Below are 11,793 nucleotides of genomic sequence, written 5' to 3'. Positions count from 1 at the left end.
AATTTGAAATATTTGTAATTCTTTTAATATTTTTACATATATTATTATTTTAATTTATTAAATTTCTAAATGTTGACATGATAATTTTGATTCTTGTATAATTTTAAATAAAATCAAGATCAAATTAATAAAAATATAAATATTGATGACTAAATTTATTATTATACACGTAAAATTTTGACAGTCGCTTAAAGATATTGATGACTAATTTATAACTTTTCTAGTTGATTGACCAAAACAAAATTATACATAATTGGGGAGTATTGATGCAATTTATCATTTTATGTAAAGCCCAAGTAAAGACTATAATAATACTTAATATTAATATTATATAAATATTAAATATTACTAGGCCGTTGCTGATGCTAACCGAACTAAATGTTAGTCAATAACTTGATCTGTAATTAAAGTAGCATTCTCAATTTGAAAGTAAACTGAAAGGACAAATTTTTAGTTAGCAGGTTTATTTTTTATTTCAAATGCTAAAATTTATTTTTATTATCGAATTTATTTATTTTTAATCATGTAATATTAAAAGTTATATATAAGTTTTTTTTTTTTTTCATCTAAGCAATCTGGAATGCAATCCAAAATTTCGAATAATATTTTCAGTTTGTTAAGAGCCCCCCGCGGTCTTGATCTTAGCAGAGAAACGAGTTCGTTACCATTTCATTATTGCTAGCCAAATCGTACCGGCGCCTTCTCATAATCTTATTTGCCGGTGCATGGACGCTCCGTGGATCCATCTGTAGTGCACGATTTCATTCATAACTAATGGCTTCGTGGTTCAAAGTCGCCGAAGGTGTGACTCTTCTCCTCCAATTTGTTCCAATCTACATTTCATTTGTTGTTTTAATTTTTCATTTTTAAAACTTTAATTGAATTTGAACGTCTGATCTAAAACTTTGAACCATTAAATCATAATGTCGTGGGATTAAACGTGAGTTTTTAATGGATTAGGTTGCTTAGTATAATTTTATTTGTTAACTTTTGAAATTACTTTGTATCTCCTGGTGATTAGCTGGGTATAAACTAAGAGCAAGAAGATTGTAGTTATTTTGTTATGAGATCCACATCTGATTTCGTGTTTGGCAATTAACATAGTTTGAAGTAAATAGTGAAAAAGCGGTTAAGCTTACTCTAGTAATGTTGTTAAGACTGGCATGTTTATCTGTTCGAGGAAATTTAGAATTACTATTTGCAAGGGATTTGCTTTTATTAGATTTTGGATTGTCTAAAGGATTCTAGTTTTTCTTTATTATTGGCTACTCTTGGTAATGCCAATGCCAGGGATCTATTAAGGGTAAGCTTGAGTTCAATGGCTATTATTTGGTTAGCTTAAGCAAACATGTATTAGCAAAAGCTTTGCTGGATGAAATTGACATTGTGGTAGGAGTATTAAAATTATTATCGTTTTCTGCTTCTTTTTTGGTTGTTTCTTGTTATGAGTACGAGTAAAAAACATGTGGTTTGTTTTCCATTTTATCGTGGCCATTACACAGAGTTGAGAAAATTAGATAAGAAATTTTGATCTGTTGTATAGAATAAGTCGACCTGTATCTGAGAGCTTCAGATATTGTGAATGTTTGGGTTCTATATTAGGGGTAGGTTTTGTAGCTCTTGATATAGTTTTAAATTTTTTTCTAGGGAATGTTATTTTGGATCCATGTTAGAGTTTTTGAAATTTTCACTGTCACTTGGAAGTCTGAATATTCTCTGCTCCATAGAAAAATAATATTTCAAACAAAAACTATTGTGTTTTGTTTGCCATTTTATCGTGGCCATTACACAGAGTTGAGAAAATTAGATAAGAAATTTTGATCTGTTGTATAGAATAAGTTGACCTGTATCTGAGAGCTTCAGATATTGTGAATGTTTGGGTTCTATATTAGGGGTAGGTTTTGTAGCTCTTGATATAGTTTTAAATTTTTTTCTAGGGGATGTTATTTTGGATCCATGTTAGAGTTTTTGAAATTTTCACTGTCACTTGGAAGTCTGAATATTCTCTGCTCCATAGAAAAATAATATTTCAAACAAAAACTATTGTGTTTTGTTTGAATCTTGAGGCCTGATCTAGAGAGCTGATATTAAAAAATAGCTGCATTGGTTGATTGGCAGTGGGTTACTCAATCCTTTTCATCTATTTGTTGCTGCATATTGGTTTTTCATAGATTGCTGTAATGTTTTTTCATCCTTTCTTTTATTTAAATATTCTGGATAAACGTGCCTATATAATGGTATGCAAAGGTTAAAATTCATATGATCTCAACCTTTAGCAGTTTTGGAGAGTCTGTAAGTATCAAGTTCTTCTTCACCTTATTGTTTGATATCTTAATTGTTAATCTAGGCAATGCTGGCCACCCATCAGTGAAAATAGCAATCAGATTTCCTTTTTATTGATTCATGACAATTGAAGGTAAATTACTATTTTGGACCAGATTTATTTGAAGTTGTAGATCGAAGAGCAAAGCTGGTTGCTAGTGAACTGTCAGAAGAGCAATCAGATTCTCAGCCACAAGGTAAGGGTTCCAAATCAAGGGGTTATTTGCATGCATAAATCAATGTGAAAAATGTGGTTTGGTGTCTTTGCACTAGCAATTTCTTATTCATGGTTATATCAACAGTGTGTTTGTCCAATGGAGAGACTAAAGTTTAAAAAGTCTGTTTGTCTATTAATACAAATGTCCATCTTCTATGGGGATCATTTGCTTAGAAAATCAACATATAGATATTCCTTTTAATATCATCCTAAGATTGATTTACAACCAAGGTGGAAATTAAACTATAATATCAGCTTGAACTCTGAGTAGAAAAGTAAAATCTTAACTTCATTTAAATTCTGTTTGAGTTTTATTATAATAACTAATAATTCTGCCTTCTTGTTTTCTGAATCACAATATCTGTTTTCTGTCTCTCTCTGGCTCCTCTCATTCTTCTGTTTCTCAGACACACATGCACACGCACACACACATATCTTCCCCCTTTTAATTGCAATGCTTCTAATGTGCAAGGTTCTTCAGCAGAAAAGACAAAGACAAGGAAAAAGGTATTAGAAACATACAAGCTTAAATTAGTTCTAAGTGTACTCATTTAAAGCAAATATGTTCATAAAAAAATTTTAATTGGTTGTTTTTCTTCTTTGCAGGCTCAGAAAAAACTTCCCACAACTAAATCTCCCAAAACTAGTGATGCTGTACGTGAAGAAACAAGTTCAGAAGTATTACAATCAGAGGTAACACTATATAAAGATAAGGGTACTCTTTCTTCTAAAAATGAGGGAAACCCTAGTGCTACATCTATGGTCCAAATAAGTAGCGAGTTGTATAGCAACAGTGAGAAAGATAATCCTGGATTTCCTTCACCTGAGCCATTGGATACCAATGTGGTTAAACATGATACTGATCAGGAAGAAGTCTCTGCAACTGTTAGCAACACAGAAGCTTCTTTGTCAACTTCAAATGGCAAGCTTCTCAATGAGCATGCCTCTAATGTTCTTGTGGAGCACCCTTCTTCACCATTAGCTGCCAAAGATATTCAGGTTGCTAGTGAAGATCATTTAGCTGATGGTTGCCAAAATATTGAATCCCAAAATGCAGATGTTATTTCAAAGACTGACCAAGAGAGGTCACAACCTTTATTTGCTGATTCTCCTGTTAACATTGAAGCTCAATTAAAAGAAGATGATATTAAAGTTGGAACTCCTGTGAATCAGAAGAAGCCACGAGAACAAAATGCTGACACTCCTCCAGTTCAGGACCACCTTGAGGAGGTGACAAATATATTCGATCTGAAATTGTAGCTCATGTCCTCAAATCTTCTCATGCCTCCAATTTAAAAGCTTTATTCACTATTTCTTTAGTTTTTGTTCAGGCTCAAGGATTGCTTAAAACCACCAATTCCACAGGTCAATCGAAAGAGGCAAGACTGGCTCGGGTAAGCTCTCTGAATTTACTGGTTTTTCTTTCTCAGAGATATTGGGACTAAGTTTTATTATTTGCTACTTTAGAAAAGATGAGTTCAGAATCTGTACTTAAGGGATGTGGCAGTAGGATGATAAATGACATAGTGTCTCCTAAGTAATCGCTCACAGATTAGACATTTTGCTGTTTCTACTCTCTCGCATTTTTTTTTCTTTCTTCAATTTGGAATTTCTAACAAATTTTGTACACTGTTTCACAGGTTTGTGCTGGACTTTCATCTCGTCTTCAAGAATACAAATCTGAGAATGCACAGCTTGAGGAGCTTCTAATTGCTGAGGTACATCAATCTATCTTTTTTCTCCTTTTAGATATATTTTCAAGGTTTAGTCACACTTGTTCTGGATGCAATTTAAGGAGTATTGTTTTAATACTAAATTGCTCCGCTTACAGAGAGAGCTGAGTAAATCTTATGAGGCTCACATAAAACAACTACAGAAAGATTTATTTTTATGTAAGAGTGAAGTAACAAAGGTAGAGGCAAATATGGTTGAGGCTTTGGCAGCAAAGAACTCTGAGATTGAGGTGCTTGTCAACTCTATGGATGCGCTTAAGAAACAAGCTGCTTTATCTGAAGGGAATCTGGCATCACTTCAGGTTTAACTCTAACCCCCTAGTTTTCCGAGCACTATCTTACATAAAATGTGGTCTCTGTTTAGTGGCTCATAGAATTGTGGCAATTTTCAAGTTGCATGAAATGAAATATATTTAGGGTCTTGGAATTCTTTGATTCAGTGGGTGGATTTATATGGTTTAGCTTAAAAGCCATACTTTTTATCACCCTGGATTCTGTATATCTAACTATTAATAGCTTTAGAAGCTAAATAGAAAGATATTGATCCTACCAAATACTTATGTTAGCCATGCTTTTCTTCTGATAAAGAACCAAAGGATCAGCCCATTCATGAATTCCTGTTAGCCTTTAAGCAAATTGTAAAATGCATGTCTGCTTCTGTATTTCTCTCCTGCTTGCTAATTGCTCCTTTACTTGGCCTCAACGTTAGACATTGTCTCTCTGTCAACTAGCAGTCAGTATGTGCTCTCGACTTGTGCCATTTGATCATAAGAAGTTTGTTAATACTTTTTATCGTACACCATCAGGCAAGCATGGAGTCTGTTATGAGAAACAGGGAATTGACAGAGACAAGGATGCTGCAGGTAAACTAATTAGTTCTTTCTTGCTTGCACGTGCATGTGTATTCACACACAAAAAATGCATATAAGCAATTATATCATTATGATCTTGTTGATCTATTTGTTTACTTCTCTGTTAGGCCCTACGTGAGGAGCTGGCTTCTGCAGAAAGGAGAGCAGAAGAAGAACGTGCAGCACATAATGCTACTAAAATGGTCCATATTTGGAACATCAATTTATATACATTTTGTTGTTATCTTGCACTCAAATAATCTCTAATTTTTGGAACAGGCTGCAATGGAAAGGGAAGTGGAGTTGGAACATCAAGCGGTTGAGGCATCCACGGCTCTAGCTAGGATCCAGGTAATGTAAGGATTCTTTGTTTCTGATTCATGGCAAATCATCACCTAATTTGCATGCGTAATATTATCGTTTGGCTTGATAATTGGGTAACCTAGTATTGCATATTCAAAAAAACTTTGAGTTGAATGTAATATTGGCCTTTCAGGATTAGTCTCTTCCTCATTCTTTTTTCAAGTGGATGTCAGTTGTTTCAAGTAAATGCCTTGATGTGGTAGAAATTTTACATTTAATATCTGTTTGGTGAACATCTGTCAACTTTGGATTTGTAAATATCATTATCCAGGAAATTTCATTTGCAAACATATTTGCATTTTTAATCACTTTTGGCACTTATAATCTTGGCAATGCAAGGTTGTTAAGACAAATATGTTTTTTTTTTGGTATTAGTTTGGAATTGTGCTACAGAAGTTGCCATATAATGGACAAATATGTTATTCAAATGGTTCATTGGATGTTTGCACTCTGAATTCTTGGATTCTGGTGTTTCTAAGATCTGTTACCTGGTATATCTTCACAATCTTATTTACCACAACTCTTTCTCTGAGAAAACATGGAAACCAGTTTTTAATGATCTGCATGAGTTTCAAATACTGAAGTGACGAAAAAAGGGCAATTACATGAAATTTTTAATCAGGATAGTGGTTAACTAATCTCAAAGGCATTTCGACATCTTATTTTCAGCTTCATATTTACTAATATAGTAGTTTTATGTTGACTGTTGTCTTTAAGCTATCCTTCATTGTTGCTGCACTTGTTTACAATTGCGCTATTTACGAGGATACTGCAATTAGTTTCACCATTATTTATTTTCAAATGGTTCATTGGATGTTGGCACTCTGAATTCTTGGATTCTGGTGTTTCTAAGATCTGTTACCTGGTAATATCTTCACAATCTTATTTACCACGACTCTTTCTCCGAGAAAACATGGAAACCAGTTTTTAATGATCTGCATGAGTTTCAAATACTGAAGTGATGAAAAAAGGGCAATTACATGAAATTTTTAATCAGGATAGTGGTTAACTAATCTGAAAGGCATTTCGACGTCTCATTTTCAGATTCATATTTACCAATATAGTAGTTTTATGTTGATTGTTGTCTTTAAGCTATCCTTCATTGTTGCTGCATTTGTTTACAATTGCGCTATTTATGAGGATACTGCAATTAGTTCCACCATTATGGTGTCATAGCTTAGTTTAATTTATTTTCCATTAATTTAAAAAAAGAATAAAAAATAAAAAACCAACAGTCTGTCCTGTAGTTAATATGCCATTTACAGTTTGGAGCTCAAAATACTGCTACTTTTTTAGCAAAGCTGGTGCCCTTTCCTTGTTCAGCACAGGTGTCCATTGATCATTTGGCCCTCTATATATTTCCAACAAGCATTGTAAATTGTTGCTTGTTTCGCTATTCAGAGGGTTGCAGATGAGAGGACAACAAAAGCTGCAGAGTTTGAGCAGAAGCTAGCACTTCGTGAGGTATATAAAACAAACTGGTAGCAATGCTTTATATGAAAGTTTACCTCTTTGACTGAGCAAAATATGAAGTGAAAAGCCTCTTAATATTTACCTGATATTATGTCAGGTTGAATATGCTTCTCTAAATCAAGAATTGCAAAATTTGGAAGCTCGAGCTCGTCGTGGACAAAAGAAGTCCCCAGAAGAGGCAAATCAAATGGTTCAGGTACGTATGTTGAAGATATAACTGTCTCAATTCTATCTTGGAAATGTCACTGGACCATTTCCATACAGCCAGAGCCTAGCAATAAAAAGCACCTACTTATGGGATATGCATAATGTTGTCTACTGGGACATGGATTCTATGTCATTAAGAACATTCTGAAGTTCAAAAGTTCAAAATCCATTTAAAATCTACTTACAGGCATAATATGTGGCCTTTAGCTGTTGCATCAACTGTAGTAATTGAGAAAATGATGACTTAAAGATGGTTTTATTAGATGCAGGCATGGCAGGAGGAAGTAGAGCGTGCACGCAGAGGTCAAAGAGATGCTGAGAGCAAGCTCTCTTTGTTAGAGGCAAGTATCAAAAAAATGTTTTCCTCTTTTCTATATTGTACAATTATAGTAAGATTATTCTGGTTTCTTTGCTGGCTGATTTTTGGATTTGTTTTCTTTGACCACTTTTCCTGGCTGCAGGCTGAACTGCAGAAAATGAGGGTTGAAATGGCTGCCATGAAGAGGGATGCTGAGCATTATTCTCGACAGGTAACAGTTCAAATTTATTCTTCTGTTTTTCTTACTTCAAACATATATATGCATACACTTCGGTCAGAATATTCTAGTCAGAAATGAAATATAGCTTTTTTGATTGTATGGTTGCTGTATATAAACTCTAAGTGTTTATTGTCGTGAGTCGTGACTGCTGAACTTAGTAGTCATGGAGCCTTAACTTTTATTGCTTGTCTTCTTTATCTAGCTGCATATCAACTGCCAAGTTACATGACTTTGTTCTCTTGAATGTTTGGGTTCAACCAACTCCTCAAAGTTGTCAGATCTTTTTGTGTATCACAGATGACTAGGGAACAATCTGTCCTTGCTGTATTCATAACTTGATTTTGTTGGCTTTTCCCTTAAAGTTGTCATGTACTCATGTCCTGAAATGTACTTGACTGTATGGGGCCGGTTTTGCCACAAACTTTAGCTGTAGAAAACATCCATGCCATGCCCCACACTGAAGTCATATTAGAAATTGAGAATCACCAAACTAGAACCTGTGGCACTGAGTTACTGTTGTTGACATCTGAGGTCTTAAGTGTTCTTGCTACTCTGAAAACGTAATAGAATCTAGTTCAGTTGTTTTATTTATGCAAGTTTTTAAAGTATATTTCGTCATGGTACATTCAGTTGTATGTTTTAAATCCACCCAAGCATTGTCTTATGTCGTTGCCTACTCTCAGGAGCATATGGAGCTAGAGAAACGCTACCGTGAATTAACTGACCTTTTGGTAATAGAAACTGAGGTTTACTTTTTCACTTGTTCTTGTAACACCTATTTGTTTGGGCTGACTTCTTGGGGCTACACCATTATGCAGTACAACAAGCAAACGCAGTTAGAAACTATGGCTAGTGAAAAAGCTGCAGCCGAGTTCCAGTTGGAGAAGGAAATAAAGCGTCTTCAGGAAGCACAGGTTTAGTGATTTCTCTGCTACAGGACTGATTGTCTATGTCTTGTTAGAACTAATTATATTTAATATCATTGTTTTTTGCTTGTGATGTACTATTACAATCAACAGGTTGAAGTAGAAAGAAGTAGAGTTCCTCGTCGGGCATCAATGTCCTGGGAGGAAGACACTGAAATCAAAGCACTTGAGTATGTTAAGCTTTTTGTTTTATTAGATTACAATCCTTAGACCCTTTATCTGCAAGTTTTAGCAAGTAAAAAAATATATGTTGCCTTCCCTTTCAGACTGGTTTTCATTTGAGGAAACATGATTTGTTAAAATTACTCATATTTGATTAACTTGAAGCTTATAAATTGTATGTTCTGCAGAACAATCAGCTGTTGTAGGTGTTCTGTTGGGCTCAATTAGATCTCCTGATATGATTATTTACATACATCTTTCCTTTGGATGAAAGAATGAAATAGTATAGCTGATGTTAGCACCATGTTGGGAATGAATTGGTTTCTTTGCAACTTAGACATTTACCTCTCAGTTTTTAACATAGCCCATAAGGAAAGCATCATGGTGCAGCCTTAAGTTCAATGAGATGAAAGTGTAATATTATGCAACCGTTATGACTAGAATTTCTAAATTCTCATTCTTTGGTAAGAAGGTAGAAAAGGGAAATAAGAAAAGAAAAGAAAAGAAAATCTTTGAGAGTGGAATCTGCAGGGCTGAATCATCCATTAACTGACCATATGCGCTTATTTTTGTTGCTACCTTGGCTGCTGTTCTTGCATTGGTTTTTTTGGCTGTAGTGCCTTCAAATTAGAATACTGTGTGTAAATATTTAGGCTTTGACTCTTGTGATTGAGTTATTCATTTTGGCTTTAACATATGCTCTTCCTAGTACTGGTATGGAGTATAAATAGATGTGAAGCGAAATCAAAAAGAGATATTGCTACCTGTCCATCCTACATTCATATTGGCTCTCCTATCCCCTGCATGAATATATTTGCTTCCTCTTAATTTAATGACGTGGTTACTTTTGATATTTTCAAAACTGCAGACCTCTTCCCTTGCATCACCGTCACATGGCTGTTGCTAGCATACAGGTATTCTCCCTCTTGTATCCCGAAACCAACTTATCATCCCCATTGTTTATTCTGACCCATGTTTCAACCTGCCTCGTGCAGTTACAGAAGGTTGTGAAATTACTGGATTCAGTATCTGTTAGGGCCATAAGATTTCTTTGGCGATATCCAGCAGCTCGAATAATCTTGCTATGCTATCTTGTAAGAACAGTTTCTCCTTCTCTTTGTAGAAATGTGTTATATATGGATTAAATTCTATAATAACAATGACAAAAATTATATGCAGGTATTTGTACATCTCTTCTTGATGTACTTGTTACATCGTCTTCAGGTATTGACTATCCGACCTTTTGGAAAATTAACATATGAACAGTTGATTGTTGGGATCCATTTATATTTCCAACTGTAAGTCAATATGCCTTATCACACATATCTAATCATCGAGTTAAATGTGGTTTATAGGAACAAGCGGACAATTTTGCTGATAGGGAACTCGCGGAATCTATGGGTCTTAAAGACTCCAACTTACCCTAATTAGGGAATAAAATGCACCTTAGCTCCGACCAAGGGTTCTCCAAATATGTGGTTTACCATCTGCAAGGTTTGCTTATTCTTATTTTCTTTTGCAGGCATACATGGAATGATCCAAGAACACATCGAGAATTAGGAAACCATAGAAGATGCACACACATCTAAAATCAGTCACTGGCATTTTTATATTGAGAACTACAACTAGCAAATTTAGATTTTGGTGTATTTCTGAAATCCAGATGCATCAAGCGGCCGCTGACTGCTAGCTGTTGATTTTCTGTCGACATACTACCAATTTTACATAAATTGGAAGTTCGTTTTGGAAATGGGTGTGGGAAAAACAGAAATGAGAAGCCAGCAAGCATGTTGTAGATCCAAAGTAAGTGATTCGGCTGTGAATGATAATATTCTTTTGGTATACAGGTGACTTGGAAACAGTGACTTTTACTTGTTCTCTACATCATAAATGAATGTTTTTGAAGAGATATTGTATGTAATATGATACTATGATAACTAATATTAACATGGCTAATTAAATCTATGCATATATAATGTCACCTTCAGTTTACCTCATCGGTAATTGTTATAAAGAGTATATACGCATACTATTTTTAAATCCTTCTACAAGTAGTCTCCTTTATTTAAAGAAATGTACCGTTGTAATTTGTAATTAGAATCTGACCTTTATTTATAACTCAAATACTCATTTGGCCTCCTAAAACATATCCTAAATTGATTTTATGATTTTTTTTGTCATAGCTTAATACTCAAGATTTTTTTTTTTTTTTTGTAGTAGTCTTAAAACAAGATGGCGTGATAGTCATTAATTGTGACTTGTGGCATCATCATTTGAAAATAAAAATAATATTAAAAATATAAAATTATAAAAAAAACCTTCAAAATATTATATAAAATCTAAATCTAAAATTAAAATTATTATTAAATTTCGTGCAGTCTTCTAGAACAAAAAAATACCTAATATTCAAAAAACTTACAATAAATTCTTCCACATTTATATTTTTAGTGATTCATCACCAAATCTCTTTTTCCAGATGATACCTCCTGCTATTCAAAAGACATAGAAACAAATTTTGTCAAAGCCCTCATCATTGGAAGAGTCACTATCACTCCAAGTAGTTACCATGGCTTTTATTTTTTCTCTTGCTTCTTCTTTAAAGGACAATTATACTTGTTGTGCCCCGACTTTTTGCAAATGTAGCAAACTATTTTCTTTTCTTGAAGTCTCTTGCCTTTGTCCATTTTCATTAATCTTTTGAACTTCTTGACAAATATGATTATTTTTTCATTATCCTACTCTTCATCAGCATCATTGTTGCTTTCTTCTTGGATGGAGGACTATAAAGCAAATTTACCATGCTCCAACTTCATCTCATAGGTGATGAGTGAACTTATGAGCTCATCTAAAGAAAGCTTATCCAAATATTTGGATTCCTCAACAGTCGTTAGTTTTGCTTCCCATTCTTTTGGTAGGCTATTGAGCAATTTCTTCATCATTTGTTTATTGGAATAAGCCTTCCCAAGTGCCTTCAAACCATTGATGATGTCGGTGAATCTA

At 34.1% G+C, this 11,793-nt stretch overlaps 1 protein-coding gene across 4 annotated transcripts; it reads left to right on the top strand.

Annotated features, from left to right (window-relative positions):
• Positions 1–357: 357 nt before the first annotated feature.
• On the top strand, positions 358–10,769 carry LOC108484073 (golgin candidate 1-like). Of its 4 annotated transcripts, XM_053030123.1 has the most exons (22): positions 358–802; positions 2,439–2,519; positions 3,012–3,046; positions 3,146–3,769; positions 3,871–3,933; positions 4,180–4,257; positions 4,371–4,574; positions 5,079–5,135; positions 5,252–5,326; positions 5,403–5,474; positions 6,888–6,950; positions 7,057–7,155; positions 7,430–7,507; positions 7,628–7,696; positions 8,389–8,436; positions 8,524–8,619; positions 8,725–8,801; positions 9,662–9,707; positions 9,789–9,887; positions 9,973–10,017; positions 10,149–10,287; positions 10,457–10,769. In XM_053030123.1, the coding sequence occupies exons 1-21, from the start codon at positions 775–777 to the stop codon at positions 10,218–10,220; spliced, it is 2,109 nt and encodes a 702-aa protein (XP_052886083.1). In that variant the 5' UTR covers positions 358–774; the 3' UTR covers positions 10,221–10,287; positions 10,457–10,769. The 4 variants fall into 4 exon arrangements, with proteins under 4 accessions (XP_052886083.1, XP_052886082.1, XP_052886081.1 ...); XM_053030122.1 differs by having other exon boundaries at positions 3,024–3,046; positions 7,430–7,696; XM_053030121.1 differs by having other exon boundaries at positions 7,436–7,696.
• Positions 10,770–11,793: the final 1,024 nt, after the last annotated feature.

Source organism: Gossypium arboreum, chromosome 6 (assembly GCF_025698485.1).
Source record: "Gossypium arboreum isolate Shixiya-1 chromosome 6, ASM2569848v2, whole genome shotgun sequence".
NCBI classification, from domain to species: Eukaryota; Viridiplantae; Streptophyta; class Magnoliopsida; order Malvales; family Malvaceae; genus Gossypium; species Gossypium arboreum.
This window is presented reverse-complemented; position numbering and strand designations above follow the sequence as displayed.

What these genes read in the sequence shown, in the direction of transcription:
- LOC108484073 (XM_053030120.1), top strand. Translation starts at nt 775, where the DNA reads ATGGCTTCGTGGTTCAAAGTCGCCGAAG. An exon ending in CGGCTCTAGCTAGGATCCAG is followed by an intron (nt 5,475 to 6,887) that starts GTAATGTAAGGA and finishes TTCGCTATTCAG; the next exon opens with AGGGTTGCAGATGAGAGGAC. An exon ending in GTGAATTAACTGACCTTTTG is followed by an intron (nt 8,437 to 8,523) that starts GTAATAGAAACT and finishes ACCATTATGCAG; the next exon opens with TACAACAAGCAAACGCAGTT.